General features: G+C 40.9%; 1 protein-coding gene across 1 annotated transcript in view; it reads left to right on the top strand.

The window, feature by feature from the left end:
- Nucleotides 1-1,410: 1,410 nt before the first annotated feature.
- Nucleotides 1,411-22,852, top strand: part of cdh2 (cadherin 2, type 1, N-cadherin (neuronal)) — a 59,713-nt gene continuing 38,271 nt past the window's right edge. Inside the window, exons 1-2 of the mRNA XM_083928381.1 lie at nt 1,411-1,724; nt 3,467-3,575. Of these exons, the coding sequence (XP_083784507.1) occupies nt 1,665-1,724; nt 3,467-3,575 (169 nt within the window). The 5' untranslated portion in view covers nt 1,411-1,664. The remainder of the gene's footprint in view (nt 1,725-3,466; nt 3,576-22,852) is intronic.

Below are 22,852 nucleotides of genomic sequence, written 5' to 3' on the forward strand. Positions count from 1 at the left end.
CACACACTAGCGATGGTCGATCATTCATTATGCTATATTTAATGGTCATATATTATACATGTATATTATTATATTAATATATTTTAATTTGTCATGGATGGAATCTATATTGTGAAAAAATCCTAAAGAGATTTCATGATACACAATTACGTTGTCTAAATTGACAATAACAAGCAAATTTGCTGGCAAATTTACCAGGAAATATGCTATATCGTGATCAAATTGAGATTAAATTACCAACAATCAGACGATTTTGGCCATCTCACCCAGCCCGAACACACACACACACACACACACACACACACACACACACACACACACACACACACACACACACACACACACACACACACACACACACACACACACTTAATTTTAAAACCAAAACATAAAATATGTATAATTCTAAAGATCAAACGTGTAGTAAACAGAAATATCTAAGGGCAATGGGAAATCGCCCACTTTACATGATCAATAGACTCTGGGCTAATCTTTATGCAGTCTGATTGAACCCTGAATTACTGATGACCATGCCATTCAAAGGGCATTTATCTAGAGGAATCTGGAGCTAATAACCATAGAATATAAATGACAAACAACACAGTTAGGTTAAACAACACAGTCTAAATCATGAGCGGAAATAGCACATTTGGTAACTTTGAAATACTGAAAACACTGACAATCCCATGTAGTAAGTAGGATAAGATTTACATAAATTGTAAATCATTCACATACAGAAATATCTGATTTGTCTTTATCTGCATTTCCATGCCATTCTTGTTTGAGTCAAATGTGCATGAGTAAGTGAAACCAGACATTAAGCAAATAAAGGGTGACCTCAAACTGACCTTAATATGTTGAAAACTACTGCAGGGTGTTGAGAAATTGTCTTTTGAGAGTTCATGTGATTTGAACCGGAAGGACAGTTTGGTCATAAAAATGAGAGTCATATTAGAATTGGTTGGTATTGATAGTTTAAACCAGGATACCAAAGCCTTATAAGCAGTTATGTATTTTATCTACCTTTTCAGGCTGGCAGTTATAACCGAACTTTAATAACATAGCCTATATGATAAATATTATGTATAAATATATTATACTAAAATTACAAAGCCTACTTTAGAGATTTAAGATAATTTGCGATATACAGAAAACTATAAACATAAATGAATACACCACAATGTAAGATGTAAGACCGCCATAAACTCGCCACACACACACACACTGTGAAAGAACATAACTATTATGTGTGAATATTATAATACTCTGTCATTTGGGATGATGGTTAACATAGGGGACCTCGCTCCGTCCCAGCAGTGAAATTGGCTGTATGACCAGTAGGGAGAGACAGTGAGATAGGCGGTTTATAGAGTAGCTGGGGCTCTTTTTGTGTTTGTGTTGGACTGGATGGGAGGGAGCAGCAGCCTCAGTACCAGGCACTGCTCTCCCCTCAGTACGGGCTGGATAGATTGAGGAGGAGGCTGCTACATGCCGCCGCCACCACCGCTCCTGCTGCTCCTGCCTTTGTCGTAGAAGGACCCTTTTTTCACCGCGGCTACACTTGAGCCAGACGGATATTCTTTTTATTTTTCCTTATTTCTTCTTTTTTTTTTTGCTTTTTAACGGATTCCGAAGAGGGAAATTAAGCAGTCGCGAGCGCACCAATGTACTCACTACACGAGGGCAGCGGTCTGTTTCTGCTGGCGGTCTTGGCAGGACTGCAGGTAATGTCATTTCAGAGCGGCTTTCGAGCGGAGTTACATCGGACAGTTTTCGGTGCTCGTTGTTCGGTGGCGATGCTAGTTGTTGAGTTACCAGCCCCGTCGAGCCGTTAGCTTTTCAACAGGCACTTTACATGGCGTGCAGCTTTGAAACAGTACAATGAATATACCAAAAAAACACGATAAAAATAGGTCTGGCACGTACTGAAATGTCTGACTAATATGTTTTACTTGTATGCTCGTGAAATACGGACTTATTTGACTATATTACCACGCACATTTTTAATGTATTATCTCAGCTGAAACAGTTTAAATTTGCAGTGACGTAGCCTAATGTAAGAGTTCATCCAGCTGGATCTTTTATTGTCTGGAAGTTGGGCGATACAGGCCCACGTTACCCTAGTTCTCACTTGGTTATATTTAGTATAGGTTTAATATTTAATTGTAGATTGCTGCAGCGTGTCCCTCTTCCACTGGCGAGTTAATTGGCTCTCTGGTTTAAAAAAAAGAAAAGAGCCGTTATGAGCAACAATGAAAAGTAGCCTAATGTAAAATAGCCCTACCTCGTAAAATATCGTGGCACAGGTTATAACTACCTAACAGTGCTAGTGGGGTAGAGACGGTTGTTGAACCATAGGGAAGAAACCTGGCGGTGTAAAGAAGTGTTTTTTGGGGAAATAATTACATTTTCTGGACTATGTGGCTACGTTGTTCAAACTGTGTCCCTTAGAAACAACACAACAGAAAAATAGCAGCCCAGGCAGTGAAATAATGCAGTTTTGGCAGCTGAAACAGTTGTTGTAAAGGGGAAGGCGTCTGTATTAACACTTACATTCAGAAATTTACACCCTGGTGCTGTTGCTAGAATCACTGCTCCACCCCTCCCCTATTTTGCAAGCATTTTCCATTTAAATTCCTCTGATTAAAAATGGCAAGTGGCACGGATACCCACAATGCTCTTTTTCAGCAGGGCTCCTCTCATTTTACATTCTTTTGAGTGTGCATGCAAATAAATAAATAAATAGGGCCATGCCTCTGTTCCTAGGAGCTGGATCAATGCTGAGGTTGTGTGATGGAGTATATTTGGCCATGCATGGACATCACTTAAGCTCTTCATGTGGTTCTTACTATTAGGGATTTCTTTCTTTTTTGCATTGTTCAAGTTTTAACAGAAACACTAGCCCCAGTGATTTTTTTTGTTGTTGCTTTGAAACAGCCCTATTATTCCCTGAATCTTTTGTGTTGACACCCTAAGCAGAGTTTTCCTTTTCAAAACAAGACAAAAAAAGCTCTATATTGATCCCAGCGATTGCCTCGCAGTTACTTTAGACATCGGCACTTGTTTTTTTCTTGTTTATTCAGACATTTACACATAGATGTTTATTCCCACAAACAGGGGATTGTTCCCATATTTTTTATTGCTTTGTTCCTGTACTTCAAAGTGGAGTGTTTGTCCAGAGTAGGGTGGTGATCACAGGGGCAGAGTGAGAGAGTTGGTCATAACCCTACCCTGTGCGTGGGCCCCTCCAGGGGTACAAATGGAGCTTGTTCTTGCCTAGCCATGCTTTTTGGCTAATGCTTAACCCTTTTGGCCTCATTATCCTAATTGCGGTCCCTGCTATAAAAACAACAGATGCTTTTGTACAACTGTGGGGACTTAAGAACGTGACCAAGAGGCAACAGAGTGCATTTTTTGAAGGTTGATTTATGACTCAGTGTTGCCCTTCCCATCCCCCCCTTCACAGATTGCAGCAGAGGGCAGGGGCACCCCACTATGCAGACCAGGCTTCTCTGAAGATGTATACAAGGTTGTGATGCCAGATATCACAGAGAAAGGACATCCCCTTTTCACCGGTGAGTGGTGACATATTCTTCCTACTTTCCCCCGCTGGATGCTTGTTATGTTTGTTTGAGTGTGTGTGTCTGCGTGCCTGCCTCCATGTGTTACATTTCAGGGAGGATCAGAACAAGCCTGACATATTTAAACAATTAGCTTCGGTGTAGTTGTGTTGTATTGCAAGTCGTGTAGTTTTCCTTGTAAACCAGCGAAAATGTGGTTCAACTTAACTGTATGCGTAGCTCTTGTCAATTTTGCTTACATGCTGTTTTTTCTTTCAAAGCTGACACGAACGTAAGCCGATTGTTACTTAAATGCTAGATCATACATTGTCGCTAAACAGTTCATGTTTTGTGCTTTGCATTTTGTTGAGACGAAAATAACTGCTTGCTTTGTCATTAAAAGTAAGAAAAGTTTGTTGATTACACTAGGGACTTTAAGTAATGACTAAAATGTAAATTAACACAGATTTAAATACTTGAGCATCTTTAATCAGGAAAATAACCTAGCTATTAAACACCCAATGCATTGTGCTGGTGGATTGAATTATTCCCATTACCCTATGCCATTATTTTGCATTTGTCTTGTCTAATTTAACATAGTGCAGATATAAACCAAATGCTGGAAGTATTTCTGTCTGTTACGTTAAACACTTTTATGCCTAAAGGTTCCTGCTAAAATCATATTATTATAAATTCCATTGGCAGTTTTACTAGCTAAGCCCACTCAATGGCAGTAATATCAACTATTTAAGTATCTCTTAAACTGTGTGTTACAGCAATAGTCTTTCTGTGAGAAACACAGATAGTGTAGGGTTACATAATGTACAGTATAACCAGGTGCAAAGAAGAAACTGATTTCCTTTTTTTTGCAATAGCCCATTACATTGCAGCAAGCATGACCAATACTGCCTTCTTTGGAGTTTAAAATTGGCAAAATGAGGATGCAGCTACCATGAAAGAGTACGCAGACCTACTGACTGTAATAAAAACTGGAATATATCACCAGTGTGCTATTAGAGAGGTTAGAGCCTTGAGGTCATTTGGACCAGAAAACATTCTCAAATGTGTTGGATTTCACAGTGAGTGCCTAGAACTTGCACGCTGCTGTTGGTGTGAGTCAGATAGGTGGAGGCGGGGGTAGCAATGACGGCAGAAGAAAGGAGAGAGTGCTTAGGTAGGTGGGTACAGCTTTCACTGGGCTTTACCAAGTTTCTGTGTGATCCTGCAGGTGATGGATTTCCCTCTGTTGGCTTGTGGATGAGCCGTGACCAGGGGTAATCAGGTTCCCTTTTGTTTGCCCCCCTACACACACACACTACCCCTCTTCTTTTCTCTACCTTCCCCTCCCCCAGCGGGTTGTGGAGATTTCCTTGACAGAGAGGGGCACTCCTGTGCCATTGTAATGCAGCAGGGCTCAGCAGCGTGGGATGATGTTAATGAAACTGCATTCTCTAATGAAAAACTCCTGTGGCATGTTTTGAAAGACAAAGCCCCCACAGTGTGGAGAGTACACCGAAAGTTTTTCAACTTTGCTTTCACCATTCTGGTTTGGGATAAAGTTTTTGACCAGGGGCTGATGATTCTTTTTATATTGATGCTTCTAGAGCTGCATGTGGTGGGCTAATGTTAAGTTTCCTTGCATTTCATTGACTCTGTGAATTGTGCCCTAAAGGGCTTAGTTAATGAATAGAGGAGTTGGTCTCTTGGAATTTGTTGGAATGGCCATACCTTAACTTTTGAATACGTTTTGACAGGAAACATATGCTTATTTTTTTGTTATAAATAACCCAGTTAGCTGTTTATCATAATCATAAACTTATCCTCATTCTATTGGATTGTAAGTTTACTTAGTTAAAATTGGACCTGCTTGTATATCTGTAATACTATCTGTACGTTGTATTAGGTGTCAGTAATATGAGTGCTTTGCTCATCTTGTATTGCTTTTGAACCCAGTATGTGCATGAGATGCAGCTGGGGTGAGCCGTTAGATATCTTGTCCCATCTAATTGCAGTCTCTTCTTTTGTTATTGATCAAGACAATACACATCCTATGGTCTGCAAAAACCTGGAAATGGGGGGCAGTTTACATGTAAACAGCTGCCATTGTATGTGCTAAATGAAAGACTCCAATGGATTTGACGATGGCAATTGTGGACAACCAGTTAACATAGCTATCTGATTGTAAGACTTAATCGCATTCTCAGGGGTGTAAACTAGACTTTAACTGTTAGTTGGCCAAGTGATGCCCCATTGATTTTCAATAGATTTAAAAAAAAAAATGAAATTAAAAGTTGCTTGGCAGAGTAGCACAGAGAGAAGCCAAGAAGAACAATTATTCTCCTATGCAAACTCATCTCCAATGATCCATTAAAAGGAGGCTATGCTCATTGTTTGCAGATGCAAAACCACATCAGGATTAGGGGGTTACCCAGTGTCTACCCTCTGGGGCCCATATGACCTTGTTTTTAAGTTTAGAATATTTGCTCTGGCCTGATACTGAGTGGACAGAAACAATCAAACAAGGTTATTTATTATCAGACCATCTTACAGATGAAAGCAGCTAACGTCTTTAAACGTTTGTGCATTGTTTCCTCTTATCTTGTTTAGTCGCTTGATAAAATGACTTGTTTTACTAAATTGCATTTAATTTCAGGTAGGCTGCTGCTGCTGGTTGTTTGCCTCTGGGTGTCTAATGGAATTCTGGTGGCTTTGGAGAGCTGACACACATTGCACAGCTTTCTTTTTTCCAGATGCGGCCTTTAAAGCGGGGTTGCAAAGTGAGTCAGTCGGAGCATTATTCAGCAGAGGTTTCCCTCCCTAAAAACTGGGTTAATGAAAAGCCCAAAAGCCTAATTGAGCTTAATACACTCTCTTATGCGGCTGTTCTGCGATCCCTACCCCCAACCATGTATTCTGCTTTAATTTTTCATTCCTCCACCCGACAGCCCTGTGTTTTTACTTCTTTTCTTGACAATTATGTGAGCTCTGGTGATGAAAGAGAAGTATGTCTACAGTCTGCTTTAGCTTTGGTTCAAGTGCTTTAAATGTGAGCGTGTCAAGAGGGTCCAGGGAGCCGGCTCCACAGATGAGTTGGGGGGAGGGATTTACAGTTGACCAGTTTAATAATGTCATTTGAACAATTACTGTCAATGTCGTCAGCAATTAGAACATGGAATGGAAAGTTCTCTCTGGCTATGTATATCTCCAATTTTTCAGTTAATTTATCACTAGGTGTAATTACCTCTCTTTGCTGTGTATGTTTAAGGCAAACCTTTTAAACAAACCAAATTTCACCCTTTTGACAAGAAAAACATAGTTTTCATGAATCCGGAATTTTGCACCGACTGCACACGTTTAATGTTGTTCTGGTTCTCTGCGCTCTGTTAAGATTCTGATGGCTCTGGGTACAGCTGGGGCCACTCAGATGTGTTTAAGGGGCCCCAGTGTTTAGTAAGACGTGACCCTGCTCGACCCTCTCCTGTAAACTGGGCCAAGTGCTCAGCAACATACTCAACCCTTTTTCCTGTTCTCAGATTTGTGATGAGGCTGGTGGGGGTTTCCTGATGAGGTATGGATGAATGAAAGACCAGCCAAAGAGGTCCTGACCTGTCACCAGGGAGTTACCCCTACCTCATGTTGTTCTGACCTATGAAGGTGATCGTTCATCACTGGGTGAAATGGGCTAAGGCAAATTTAAAAAACCCTTATGCAGTCTGCATAACAAGTTTATATCTTTCTCCAAACGACACGCTAGATAGTAAATCACTATTATGGCCCTTGTGGAATGGGCCAAAGACCACAAGGGACTGTCTCTGGAACACTGCAGAATTTCAATTTTATATATCTCTGTTGTATTTTTTTAAATATTCAGTATAAGTTGACTGAAGAATAGCCTGGAGGAGAGTATATGCTGAAGACCAGTGTCAGAAAAAGGCTATTGAGATTTTTGTGTTTGAGGTGTATGAGGTCTGCATTGATGTCTGTTCAAATGCTGAATAATTCAAGAGTCAAACATGACTTTCTTAATATTCAAATCCCTGTTGAAGATGAGATTCATGAGCACAGAAGAGCCATCATACAGCAGATGAGAAAAATGAAGAGCAACACTAGACAATGTGAAGCTCTTAATTCTGTAGCGGCTGCTGCATGTTCCACATATTCTCTTTGTCACTCTGGGACATCAAGAGCACCATGACCATCTTTCTCTTTCTGGTGGGGTTCAAAGTCCAGCTCTCCTTTTGAATCGTATTTGCCAAGGCAGCGGTTTCAGTGTAAGTTTGTTCATAAGAGCAGTCCATTGCCCGTCCCCATCTTTGCAATTTTTTTTTCTGGAAGTGGATCAATGAAACCAGGGTCTTTGTTTGAAGTGATCAATATGTTGTAATGAAGGCTGTGCTCCAATTCACAGCTAAAGCATCACTGGTGGGTTACAGTTGAATTTATTTTATTCGTATTTTTTTCAGCCTGCATAAATTTATTTTCATCTCGCGTCACTGTCTTCTTTTTTTTCTCTTTTTCTGTGAGTGCCATGTCCTAGATAACCACCACATATTGTGAAGGCAGATTGAATCTTGGCTATGTGTGGTTTTAGGAAGTAACCTTTGATGCGTTCTACCTCAAGGAAGCAGAGTTGGTCGAAGGCTACTGTTAGGGCCACCAAAGCCATTTCTCAGAGGATTGCAGCTCTGTTACAGTCCTAAGGCCATATTGTAAAAATTAAATAATAATGGTAGCGTATTGGAACAAGTGCACCCATCTGTGGCTAATTTGTGGGTGTGCTTTCTGAGCCTGCTGGGTGGCTTGACAGAATACGTCATAATTTATGCCTGACCTTTTGAGGCTCTAAATTCTTAACTAAACCAAACGGCTGTCTGAAAATAATCCCTCCATGTTTGGTGCTTGAGACCTAAATATAGATAAAGTATTTTGTAGAAGACTGACATTATCCGGATGGATTCTCATCACCTCTGTTTATATCGCTCTTATCAGCTACGGGCCCTGCCCTCTGCTGTTGGCGCCTAACAGAGTGTGGCTCTGACATTGGGCAGGAGTTAAGGTGTCTCCCTTTGTGCTTGTGTGAATCCGCGGGGGGGTTGTCCTTGGCATATAATTAGCTTGTTCAACCCAGGTGGCTATTGATGGTGGTGTTGAAATGTAAAGGCAGCTTCTTAGACTACTATAACTAGCCATAGGTAAAGGCAGATTGACCAAGATTGCCTCAATCAAACACAACATTTTACTGAAAAAGCAGCAGCCAGTTCATTTATCTTTCACAAGGTTGCATGTAACTAGATTTACCAAATCAAATTGTCAGTCAATTATGATCCACAGAGACTGGATACAGTTCTGAAAAGCAGACCTTACACTGTATTGCCCCCCTCACACAGTTGCGTGAAGGTTAGAGGGGTTTTATAGGTTATTTGGTTCTAGATCACACCTGGGCACCTCCACCTTATGGTGTATTAAGGTTTTTAAAATGACATGTGTGCTTCCATCTAAAGGAGTGTCAAACGAGAAAAGATTTATTTAATCGTGTAAAACAGTGCTTTCCTGTTTGTATTTAGTCGTGACATGAGAGACAATTGGAATTTTTCTCAGTGATTGCGACGTTGTGTTGCTGGCACACTGGTTCTGATACATTTTATTAAATGTGATCACCCGGGAAGTGAAAAAAATGACCCCACTATGTAATGAGGCCGTGTATAAATAACTGTATTGACCTGGCTTTCTGCATATATGCCTCCCTATAACTAGAACAAGGGTGGAAAAGAAAATGCCAGCTTGCATGTAGAAGACAATTCATCAGCACTATGGAGTGAATTGTTTACTTTTTTGGGACTGATTTGTGGATTTCATAGCCTTTTTTCTTGTGTGGGACAGCCTCTTTTGGCTGGTTGAGCAAACAGCTCCATATCTCTTTTACAGATCCAGTTTCTACAAAGAAAGCTCTGTTTGCAGTGTTGCCTAGCTGTTTATTGTGCAATACTCACCATTCGATATTTCTGGCCCGCAGTTTCTCTTACTGCCTTGCTTGTTTTTCTCCTTGTTTAGCCAGATGAGAATATAGAGAGCCATGGCATCACATTTTACACCGGCGGTCCTGTGAAGGGAAGCCACTCCCAGCCCCCGCTACTTTCTCTCTCGTTAAATCTTTTGTTCTCAAGGCAATGCATTTAGCTTCAGCTTTGTTGCTTTTCAACAAGAATGCATTCACTCGCTGCCCAGATGTAAATTCAACAGCTATGAGCAACAGACAACAGACAGACATGACGTCTTTGTGTTCAGGGTCAAACCAGGAAGCTAATACTCAACTGAATATATTAGTGAAAGTTTCAGCAAATGTTTAATTTAGAAACAGAACTAGCCTTGTGTTTAGCCTTTTTCTGTATGCGAGTGACACACATCTCAGCTCACATTTTAAACCTCATGCTGTGTTCAAGAGGCTATATGAATTGGCACACTATTATTCATCCGCCAACAAAAGAGAAATTTGAAGCAGGGACATGTTAATTGACCCAGATACTGTAACCACATTCACAAAAGCCAATATCCTGCCTGGGAAGAGACGTCTACCTCCTGCAGGCCACGCCAACTATTGTTCCGACAGAGGCTTCAATTTCAATGCACCAGCGCCTCTCTGGACACTAGCCTCTGATGAGCCGTTGGGTCATATCCTCTAACATTCTTCATGCATCCTCTTTTCATCCAGGCTTCTATCACCTTAACCACTCCCTCCTCTTTCCTCCCTTCCCCCCGCCTCACACATGAGCTTTAAGATGGAGGAGCTCCCTTGGCCCTGTACAATGATTGATGTGAGTTAATTGAGTAATGCAAGGACAGTGCTGCAGCATTTAGTCCTTTATTCTGCAACTGAGTTTGTGTCTTGGAGTGACCTTGGTTGCTTCATGGCGTCAGTCATGAGTGTGATGTCGGAATTTAGTGGTGTTGGTAATATTATTGATAGATGGCTGTCTAAGGCTTGTGCTTTTCTTAGTTTTTTTTCTCCCACCAGCTTGTGCTCAGTGTGTCTGCGTCTGTCGAGAGACAGGATATAGATAACGAGTCCCAGTCACTTTTGATTATATCATTCCAGGGACCTGTGGGATGTTAGTTATTTCCATTTTTTTGCTTGTCTTACAAAATAGAGAATATCTACTTGGATGTACAGTAAATTAATCTTTTAATTTAATCTTGATTTTATTGGCGATTGGGAACACTGCCCTACACCCCCCCCCCCAAACTGTTGACTCATCAGATAAGCATATGTGGCGCACCATATTACTTGTCTCAAGTGATCTACTGTTACCAGGCCTTGCTGACACTAGTGTCTGCCATCACCACATGGATATTATGATTGACCTGCAGCAATTTCTAGTCTCCATTTGAGCGTACATTATGGCAGTGAGCAACATATCGCTCTGCGGCCTGTGTTGTCTGAGTTTATATTATCTCTGTCGATATTTACTGAGGCATTAAAGAGTGTGCCGCATGTTGCCACTTTATTTCCTGTAGCACTGCCTGCTCAGCAGGACAGGGGCTACAGGGGGGTAGATTTTTACGAAAGGGTATTACTGCGACTACAAGATGAAGGTCTGCTAATTTATCATCATGTTGAGTCGAAGTTGAAACCGAGTCTGCACAAATGAGATAGCTAAGACAAAGGCATTTGGCATAACCATTTGATTTTTTTGTTTCAAAATTTTATTTTTGTAAATTGCTTTCAACCTCAAGTTGTGAGCACAAAGAACAGAATTGTGGAGATAATTGTGGAGCTGCAGTGTTCCTTAATCATGTTGCACTAAATAAAGATGTTTCTCAACCGCCAGTCTCGTCACACACATTTAAATTTCTTCACTAGTATCTTGTTTTCTGTGCCATTTTATCCTGGGCAGGTATAATGTGCTTGTGCGGGGTCGTGAGCTGGGAGAAGCTGCCCCTTAGAGCTGCATGATTAATTGTATTAATATCAATATTTACATTCGTAACTCTCAAACTCAGAAATCTCATTCGTGCATGACAATGATTTAGCCGTGTTTGGATTAGCAGGAGATCAGCTGTATTAAGCCAAACACTCCTCAAACACCAATTTCTCCCTAAATTTCAAATTGAGATCAAAATGAGTCAAGAAGAAGAAAAGTAAACCTGCCAGCAATGGTGAGGAAGTACCCAATCCAGTTCTGACATGTTTATAGTATATCAAAATAGGGATTACATTGTTTCGCATGAAAAATTAGGATTATAAAATGATGATGATGACATGGCAAGAGCACATTGCAAGCAAATCAATGTTGCATCATGTTAAGCTAACACCACACATTTGTTCAATATGATAAAACGACCAAGGCTATAAAAACCACTAGAAATCACTGTTGCCTGAGGATCTCTTGGTGTATGGAGGAGAAAAAAAGTAGTCTCAACATATACTTCTAACATGATACTTTTTGGAGGGCTATTGCATTGCATTGCATTGCTGTGTACAGGTGTTGCTATTTTCTGTTAACTTTTACTCTGCTTTTTAACCATAATAAATGAAGAAAGTATACCCATCCCCCATTCCAAATAGTTATTTGATCCAATATTGATATCCAAGAGTGTTAAATAAAACAATACATCTATAAATTGATTCTGCAAACATATATTCCAGAGTTTATGTCCAAACACTTTAAACACTGCACGCTTGGCAACAGTAACACAGGTTTCCAAATGTTTACCAGCATCCCACCTACCTTCCATCTGATTCAACCAAAGTGCAATACACTCAATCTTCTACAGGTCCTATGTCAGCCCTTCACTCTCACATTAAGTGTTCTAAGCACTGTGACCTTTGTAGAAGATAAGCTTCCTTTGGCTGACTCGAAGAGTTTGGAATAACGGCCTCAACCATTAATTTATGGCATTGCTAACCATATGAGGGCTATGAGCCAAGGTTATTGACCTTTCACGCCTGTCACTGGTGATAGAGGGAGCCAGGCCCAGGAGGAAAATGAATTGGGCTTATTAAGGAGCTGGGCTTTGAATCAAACCGAGAGGGCAACTTTTCTCTTTCATTTAAATCATTACCTTTTTTATTCTGTTTGACCAATTGTCTGCCAAAGTAGAAATTGAGAGCATATACAGCCGGAGTTACATTGATGCATAATGCTCTCCTGAATATGTCTGGGAGCGATCAGGGTGCAGTGCGTGAAATGCCTGAAGGATTAGCACTTGGAGCGCAATACACATTACAGCAGCACATCTTCAACTGAGGTCATTATTATTAGATGAAGGATTCTGTGGGCCTCCTGAATCACTAATAGAGTTTAGTTGCAAAGGCGATTTTACTAGACAGACTTTTCAGTTTTTATTTCAGTCACAAATCTTTTTGTCTTTGTATGTCTCTGCTTGTGATTTACTTGTACATTTGTGGCTCTAAGAAAAAATGAGGAAAGCTGAACGGGCAGAAGACCATTTGAATAAAATGAAGCATGTAAAGAATGTTGCGTGGACTGCAGAGAAACAGAGCAACGGACAGAGCAGATTGAGTGCATGTTATTTCAGCCCATCCTCCCTCAGAACCTGGTGGGAGGCAATGGAGGCATGCATTTATATTGGATCAACATGCTATGATGTTATTTTTCCAGCTCCACTACTTGTTTTTACAATAATACCCATTCCCTTATGGGGTTCAACTAAAACCATTTTTATTGACTCTGGAGAAGCTTATCTTTGCCTGATGCATTGTTTGTACATAGGATCACAATCACATCCCAGTGGAAATAAGCAATAGATAAAAACAGAGAACTTCTACCATAAATGTGTTTTTTGTTATTACAGAACATCCCTGGGGAGGTCCAACTCAAAGGACATTTGTAATATTGTACATTTGTTCTGTTCATACATATATCACAGATATTTCAAGTAGGCATGGCTATAACCCCATTTAGAGAGCGAGAACAGAGACGGAATCATTGATGCGTCTTCAGCTACACTCCGTAGTATTAATTTAGAGAAGCTCCTCTAAGCTTGTTGAATTTTTCAAGCAATTGTTTATTTGCAGCAAGCTAGAGGATGAGGTAAAAAGACTAATGCATGAGAATTTGGGACGCCTGAGAGTGATATTTGTAAATTCAGTACGTAGGTGTGTGTTGTGAGTCTTATTTGCATGCTGAGGTGGACTACTTATCAAATGTACGGTAGGTACAATATGGAAAAACATGTTATCTTTGCCCGTGGGTAACAGGGGTACGTATGAGTGTGAGGGCTATTTTGGTCCTGAAAATCTCCATATCGCTGAAGCTTATACCTCGAGCGGAAACTGTGGACAAGTGTGTGCCAGCTGATGGAGAGAACATGCACCGAGGGTATGATCACGCTGTAGCCAAATATGGTTTTCACTCTAAAGATGAAGTTCACAGACAGGTCAGTAAGAATAAAGGATGACCATCAAATAATGAAAAAGTGAATGCTTGACATTTTCGGCTGAGTACGAATATGTAAAGATATCACGTACTGAAAATGCATTGGAGACTAGAAGTCTGGCCTTTGTTTTTGCACTCTTCGAGGTGTGAGTCGCCCTTTTCTATGCAAGAAGCTAGTGACTCATCGAGATGAGATGTAATAACCTCCTTATTTCAATTACAAGGCTGCCTTTCCACTGCTATTGCTCCCATTGTGGGCCACTTTGTGTTCTAGGACCAAATGCTGTACTTTTCACTGGTCGCTCTATTTAAAGCTACTACTTTGGACTGGGGAAAAGGGATATGAAGTCACTGTTGGTTTATCACATGCTGATAGATAAAATCACACCTTTTTGGTTGTTTGAGCTTTAAAGCCAAGGTGCAAAACAACAAAGAAATTCCTCAGTCGAGAACAGTCCTAAGTAAAGTATGCTGTGGATGACATGCGGAAAACATAAACCACCAGGTTGACATGGCATTATTACTCCAGTATTTAGTGTTTGTTTAAAGCAACTTCCCTCGCCCCCAGTGCACACATACACAGTTTGTCTTTTAAAGGGTATTTTTATTAGATAAATAGCCGAAAAACAACTGTGGGGAGTCTGTTTGAATGTTTCTCCTCTGTCCTTCCAAGAATGTGTTGTCTCCGAGAGCCGAGGTCAAAAGACACAAACAAGGCTTTGTCCTGCATTCACCAGGCCTATTCTGTGGAGAGCCACTGTAGTGGACAACACACTGGCACACATTATTTGGTACATCTGCTGAAAGATTGATTAGCTTATTAATAGAGCATATTTATTCCTGAGTTATAATGCTGTATATTAATTATGTTTCTTTTTGACTGACCCGATAGTCACAGTCACGCATTTGTGTTTTTTAAATTGGAATAAACTGATGTTTTCCATTTTGTGGTTTTTCATGGACATAAAAGCAATCCAAACAGAAAAAAGATTCATGACCCACAGTAGCTACAAGTTGATGTGTGGAAGAGCCCTGTGTTTTTTTAGTTATGGATATTTGATGATACAAGACGGAGTACAATAAAATCCACTTTTGTGTTTGAGATTAGATGACAGGTATAGTATAAGCAAGGATGACCTCAGACTCCAATATTACTGATTATTCATAGTGTTGAATCCAATGGCTGGTCATAAAATACAGCTGCGGAGATGAATATCCTGAGTGAAAGGGTCGACAAGTCATCCTATTTTGAAAGATGATTTTTGCACATTTTTCCACCTTACACAATATACTCAGTGAAAGTGAATACCGTATTTTTCGGATTAAAAGTCGCTCCGGAGTATAAGTCTCACCAGCCGAAAATGCATAATAAAGAAGGCAAAAAACATATATAAGTCGCACTCGAGTATAAGTCGCATTTTTGGGGGAAATTTAATTGATAAAATCCAACACCAAGAATAGACATCATAATTCATCTTGAAAGGCAATTTAATATAAAAATAGAATAGAGAACAACAGGCTGAATAAGTGTACGTTATATGACGCATAAACAACGAACTGAGAACGTGCCTGGTATGTTAACGAAACATATTACGGTAAGAGTCATTCAAATAACTATAACATATAGAACACGCTATAAGTTTACCAAACAATCTGTCACTCCTAATCACTAAATCCAATGAACTCTTCTTCCTCTGTGTCAATTCTGAACAACTCCACCAACTCCAAGTAGCAGGTAGCATCTTTTTTTTCACAATGCCCTTCTGCCATGACCCGCCCCCGCCGAATTTTGATTGGTTGACGTGTGTGTGACGATTGCTGCTATACGCCTAGTCTCTTACATGACTGACATAAATAATAGCCCGGGCTATTATTTGATATTTTACGGTAATGTGTTAATAATTTCACACATAAGTCGCTCCAGAGTATAAGTCGCACCCCCGGCCAAACTATGAAAAGATATGCGACTTATAACCCGAAAAATACGGTATATTCAGTACAATCTCACAGGAAAACAGTGTGGTCATTGTTGCTTTTAATGATAGATGGTTTTGTGTGCGTGTGCGTGTGCGGCAGTAGGTGTTGGACCCTGCTGACAGCCCGAACAGCATTCTATGAAACTTGGACACAGCCAGTGCAGTGTCTAGCCTCTCCTCAACCTTTCCTCTGATCCCCGGCTTTCATTTATTGGTCTGTCTGCAGTCCGCTTGGAAAATGCAATTGCATTGATTTGTGTCTGTTTGAAATAAGGCAGTCCAGACACTGGTCACATGCATAAGTGTTTTTTTTTTCTTTTTACCCTCTTTCTTTCTCATTCACTCTCCATTTCCGTTTCTAATCTCTCTCTCTCTTTCCTACTTCTCGCAAATCCATTTTGTGTGCCACAGAGGCGAGACAACGGTTCCTTAGCTGCTTATCATGACTTCCAACAGACCACCAAGGAGTCTAAGCATGTGTACACAGGCAGCTGTGCACCACTGTTAAACTCCATTCTGTGCGGGATAAGTGGGGATTGGCATGTACTCTGCCCGTCAGAGCGGGTTTCATCTGCTCAAAAATGCGACAGCTGGGCAGAGCTTTTTCACTCCTCCCATATGAGAAAGACAGAAATGAGACATTGAGAGACAGAATGAGAGGAGGGACATAGATAGGGAAGTTGCCACAGCCTTCTGACTGCGACTTGGGACAAAGTGTTATGCAGATGTGTTATGAGTTTGTGCTGACATAACCGTTTTTAAGAGTGGCCCAACACATTAAAGATGTGTTGCTGGCTCTTCTACTTTCTTTCTTTACTCTTTATGGTGTAAACACTGAGCAGTAATGGGAGGAAGGGCATAAGAAGAGTAATTTATGTGCGGAGGAGAAACCTGAGATGAGCCCTCCCTCTGGGATTAATGGGAGTCTCTGTCTCTGTTCACAGGAAATATGAAAGGCCCTTTGTTGGTAAAGAGCTTGCTGCTGCCAGCAAATAACTACCCCCGTCATATCGAAAGTCCCCCAACCTCTAAATTCATTGCATCCTCTGCTGCTCATCCTTCACCCCTCTTTTTTCTATAAGCCTATGCGTTTTCTGTCAAAGTCACTCATTTATGATTCTATGCTGTGCCTGCTGTACAGAAGCCCAAGAGACACTAGCCCACATTGTTAGTATTCACTGTCACTTCTGGAGTTCCGGCTATTGGATGAGTCGAAGGAAGAGTGGGAGAAATGGTGCTGTACAGGTGGTGATTCATACTTTCACCATGTCCAGTCTTTATGCTCTCCTGTTTACTGTCTGATGTGTTTAATTCCATGACTCACAATCATATCAGGCAGACAAACTAGTTTGTTGTGGTTATTGTGTGACCAGTGGGCTGTGGTGGTGGTAATGGTTTATTTTTAGCGTTGGTGCTGTTGTGTGTTGGTCTGCAGGGTGGCTAAGCACATCTCCTTAGGCTACACTAAATAAAGAATGGCCTATCAGTGAGGGGAAATGACTATTTGGCACTCCACTAGCAGTGTGTCTTTCATCAGGTCACACATTGGTTTCCTCACACCTGCGGCTCAGGACAGAAGGTTGAAAGGCATGTTGGCAGGTGTTAATTGCTTAAAAAAGACAGTAGAAACAAGACATGGTACTAGAACTGCAAAGATGAAACAACAACTACTAAATTAATCAAGAACTGTTTTAATAATCAACGAATCAGTGTGCTTACTTTTTTTTAAAAGGGCTCTGTCAGTACTGTGAATTCAAGAACAGAAAGGGGAGATGGAGGAGTTTGGAGCTATCTTCTGTTCTGGCTCCTATTGGAAGTTGTTTGTTTTTAAAAAAATCAGATGTAGCAATTGTTGTAACTTAGTCCATCACCTCAGCAAAAAACGTGTTGGAATACCGTTATCAAGAGTGCGTATATGGGTGTCAAATGCGAAGGTGGCAACCAACACCCAGTAAAACAGTGAAGCCAAAGGGTCATACTTAATGCACTTAAAGATTTATTTGCTCAAGGCACTACATATGACAGGGAAAGAAAGGGGTGGAGTGACACTACAAATACAACAACCACCGAACAATGCAAGACCATGGTCATGCTTCTTGAAGCAATGGTAAAAACACAGGATTCAAGATAATGTTGTCTCTTACCGGGGTGAAATTCTTAAGACAAAGAAAAACTGCTATCCCAACATAATACCAACATCGTAGCAAGCTAGAAGCAAAGCTACAGTACATACAGTTGTCCTCTTTTCTTCAACAACAAACCTGTGGTTGAGGTCAGTTTTTTAATATTTTGTTATGAAAGGGAAACAATGTTTAAGTTGTTGGCATACCTATTTAAGTCATTTTTATTTACTTTGTTGCAGTTTGCACACTAAAAAGTATTTACATTCTTCATATGCTTCAAGCCTTCTGATTCCTTCATATATCGTATAATTTTTCAGGGCCAAACACATCCTATAATCAAAGCCTTCAGTATACACGATAACATTGTTTTTATATTCTGTGTACTCATGGCAGCAGAATGAACCACTATAAATCTATAATAAGGCTGAGTCATACAAAAGAAAAACATACAGTACAGTGATATACTGTGAAACCGTCAGAATCTTAAAAAGTCCTCTAATACAAATTTTTGGTCATACCGCCCACTATATGATGATGTATATTTATATATATATTTATAGAATCTTCTTTCTCTGTCACACTGCAAATAGTATTTTCTGAACAGTAGTTTTATTTTGCGAGGAATAAAGTATTTCACAGTTGATGTTTTTTGTTCTTGGTTTGCCTTGCGTTTCAATTTTGTCTTTGTTCAAGCACTTCAATAAAGTACACAAATTAATGTGTTTGTACTCTTTTGAGTGGCTCTGAAAAGATTTTCCTTCTTTTCTCTTACATGTCCAGCTTTTCATTTCAGCACTTTTACATCTTAGACGAAAAACAGTTTACTGGAATATCTCAGTTGTTTTGAACTGTCTGTGATAGTTTCAGCCATGTTTGCTTTTCCTGCCTCAGGAGTTCCACAGAGAATCTATTAGCTCCATATTGACTTCCCCAGGCTGTCTCCAATGAATTTGACATGGATAACGCGGTTGTGTTTGTAACGAAAGGGGGAGGGGACGTAATAAAAGCAGGAGACCACTGACTCTGAAGAGGGAAACTTAAATGAAGAGGGCTCAACTTGGCAAAAGCCATGGGTTGTCAGGGGCAACTAAAATGGCTCTGCTTCCCTCTCAACCTCCATCAAGAAAGCTCAGATGTAGGCGTGTAGTAGGACTGAATATGGACATTGAAAGGGTGACAAAATACACACATTGGATGTCTGACTTATAAATTACTTATAATTAAGTTTTCCCGGGCTCTGCTTGGAGTGTAGAGTCCAGCCTTAATGAGCTTCATAGTTTCATGTTATTCTACAGTATGCTTTAATTGTAATACTGAGGACGCCATTCATTTGTTTAATTTACTAGAATGGGAGCCGATGGCTGGGCTGGTGGTAGGGGGGAGTTTAATGGCCATCCTCTGGAAAGGATAAGGCTTATTAGGCCTGATGGGCCTCCTGTCTCATATAACCTAATGTGACCATGATAGACAGAGGATTCTGGGTTTGGATACATGGAACTATAAATCGAAGCATATTCCCAGGCCCTGGACTTGTAATTGCCCATTAAGGGCCATGTTTGTAGATCGAGGGGCCAGATGTCCCTGATGTGGCTGAGGGTCCAATGCGGACTTTAAGACAGCATGCAGTTAAAAGAGAGGAGGAGCACAGGCTGGACATTGCCCCTCATTAAAGTGACCTGGTCTCTGCAAGGAGACCCATAAAAAAACCCTTTAATGTTCTTACCAGAGAAGCTCCACAATTTGCCCACGATTCCACAGCCGTAAAAAAAGGAATTGAATTCCATATGAATTCTCTGCTGTCATAGCTCACGGCACCAGCTGTCTGTCCGTGTTGAAATCTAACCCTTGGGCACCACTCCCTCTCAGTTTGGTGTTTTCCATATGTTACATTGATGTTAAAAGCTCAGCTCCCACTGGTCTACTTGAGCAGAAGACCTTAGCCTGATTGAGCGGGACATATGCAAGGACAACATCAAACATTTCAGTATTCGGTGTAAGGTCACATGACCCTGGTGATGTTATCCTGATTGATTTATGATGCAAATGTGCTCTCTCATATTACCGCTCACTTAATTTCTCATCTTTAACCCTCTTACTAGATATACTTAAATGTATACTTGATTCTATGGAACTGGCTGTTATGAAATGGTAATTTAATTGAATCCAGGCACACTGTCATATGAATGGCAGCTCCCATACCTCTCTGAACACCCTATCTCTTGTTTGTGTTTGGGCCCGTGAACTCCCGTGCACAGCTGCCACCGGGGCATGTCTGGGGGTTTCTGTAATGCCAATGACCTCCTAATGTGAATTCCAGTGAGGCAGAAAGGCAAATGTTTGTGCTTCCAGGTCTTCCTGGTATCCCGGATCGCTACAGCTGTCATGTTATCCCCTTCCTACCCAAACCTTCCAGCTCAGGATGCAACACAATATCTGCTAGCGTCCCAGCTGCAGACACTTTAAAATATCTGCTATTATTTTGACAGAAGCCTGCATACTTAATCATTAAGCTTCCGGCACAAAAGCCTTCTTTGAGGCTCAAGTCCCAGCCGGAAAACAACAACTGTACTTTTCAAGGAAGGAATCTGATTTAATCCTCTCATAACACCATGCTCTCCTACTGATGCTGAATGAACTCAACATGAACTGCACATTCTTAGACAATATAGTATACATTATCTAAAAAAATAAATGTTATTCAGGGTAAAAGGCAGTAAACTCTCTGCTAAGATATACTTCGTTAGAGTGCAAAAATCCTTCCACCAGGTCTTTAATTTCATTGTTTTCTTTTCTGTGGAATGGTATGACCTTGTTTGTATTCTGGTCATAATGAGGGCCAATAGGAATCTTATTTACACTAGATGGGTTTAGGACTGTTGGCCAGCACAGTGGAAAGTGTCCTCTCTTTGCCACTCTGCAGGGACCACATTGAGCTCTGTTTCTGACGGATGGGTCTTTTAATGTGACAACTGAAAGAAGCCCCACAGTTTCTGCCATGGGCCAGGATACAATTAAACAGCTACTAGTAGAGCTCTGCTTTTACCCCCTCCTCTTTTTCTTTGTTTTATAAGGTTTTTTCTGCCTTATATTGTTTCCTCTCCACTCCTCCGCAGCTCTCCTTACTCTTGGTCGAAAACTGATATGTAATAGACCGCTTCAGGTTACAGTGCAGGCTGCAAGATTCTTTCAAACGGTAAACTTGAAAACTGGATGTAGTGGAGGTGCGGCTATAGGGATGGAGGAATGAAGCACCAAGGGAGGAGCCGCTCGCCCCTTTGCCGCTAGGCTAAAGCATTCAGCTCCTGCCCATTGTGAGGGATTTGTGATGGAGCTGATCTTTGACCCCTCTACGCCCACATTATGTAAATTGATGTACAAAAGAGAGGGGTGATACAATTATTTTTCTACACACAATTCATTTTGAGTATGTTTGCATTGATATTTGTGAGTTTGCACACAATGAAATGATTGGAACCAGTGTTACACATGCTTTGGTTGTTTAACTGGCATGATTTCCTTGTGAACATGTAACATTTTTGTTTTCTTTACTATGTTACCACCTTACTACTCCGCTTTTCTCTCCTGTTTGTGTACAACAGTCAATGTCCTAAGGCCTCTCAACAGCATGAAGAGAAATATAAGAAGATGGACATGTTGTCATGTAACTGAGCTTCATCCATATGTTGTTATGGCAGTGGTTGGGAAGGTAACCAGACCCCCCCCTCCGTCAGCCCTGCCCCCAAACACTGTTATTGTCCCTGTGCACAAAGGATGGGGGGATGTGTAACACAAGATGGAGCAACACGCTGAGGTTCATGGAAAACGCCCTTTCCCAGACTGTATGTCAGCGTATCAACTGACCAGAAGTTTTAGACTTCAAGGGTTCAACCTTTGTTTTCTGATCCAGGTCCTGATCTGAGTTCTTCCTCCTTTGGTATGAACGGGTAAACTGGTTAGGGGCGTAAAGTAACACAACATACCACATTAAGTCACCAAGAAAGGAATACCATAGAATAATCTTCACTGTGATTTGATATCAAAAACATTTAATATTTGGAGATTTTAACAAGAATTGACAATTGGATGGGGAGCAGTTGTGTTGTTTAAACTGCTTAGAAAACCCCTTATTGCCAATGAGCCTAGGAAAGCCATACGTCTTCTGAATGCGCTAGGTCTTTGGTTTGTGCTTGTAAAGTTTAATGTGGCTGTGATTATCCAGGAGGTCACGGCCATGGACCGTTTGGGAGAAGTGGGCTTTTGTAAAGCACGTTTGCACATGTACGGGCACGAGGCCTACGGCAGTTCTGATGTCATTTTATGTGCGCCTGTTCGGACATAGAAAAAAGAAGGACGGACCATGCACGGACATTTAAAACAGTGGAGGCGAAAGGTTCACGTTGGAGTGATGCGGAGGTGGAGTGTTTACTGCATATCTGGTCAGATGAAAATATTCGAAACAGTTGGAACAAGGCGCACAAAAACTCCAAGGTCTATGGAAAGATTTGTAAACAAAGCGACGCACTGCGATAACGTCAATCAATGCGTGTTACGGCGTGATGACGTATAGGCATGCAAGAAGCATTCTGCCGAGGCCCAGGTAGTGTGAGTACAAACGGCCTGGGCCGCGGGAGGAGAGGGAGGGGGGGGGCAAGTACCATAAAGCACAGGGCACCGTACTTATGTACAGACCTGCTCCTAATAAAATCATTATTTTTGCTGTTTTGTTTTACAAGAGACTGAAAGCCAGTTTTCCCCTGCCTTTTGTGTGCAGGGTTAATGAATACAAAACACCCTCT

The sequence above is a fragment of the Echiichthys vipera genome, assembly GCF_963691815.1.
Source record: "Echiichthys vipera genome assembly, chromosome: 15".
NCBI classification, from domain to species: Eukaryota; Metazoa; Chordata; class Actinopteri; order Perciformes; family Trachinidae; genus Echiichthys; species Echiichthys vipera.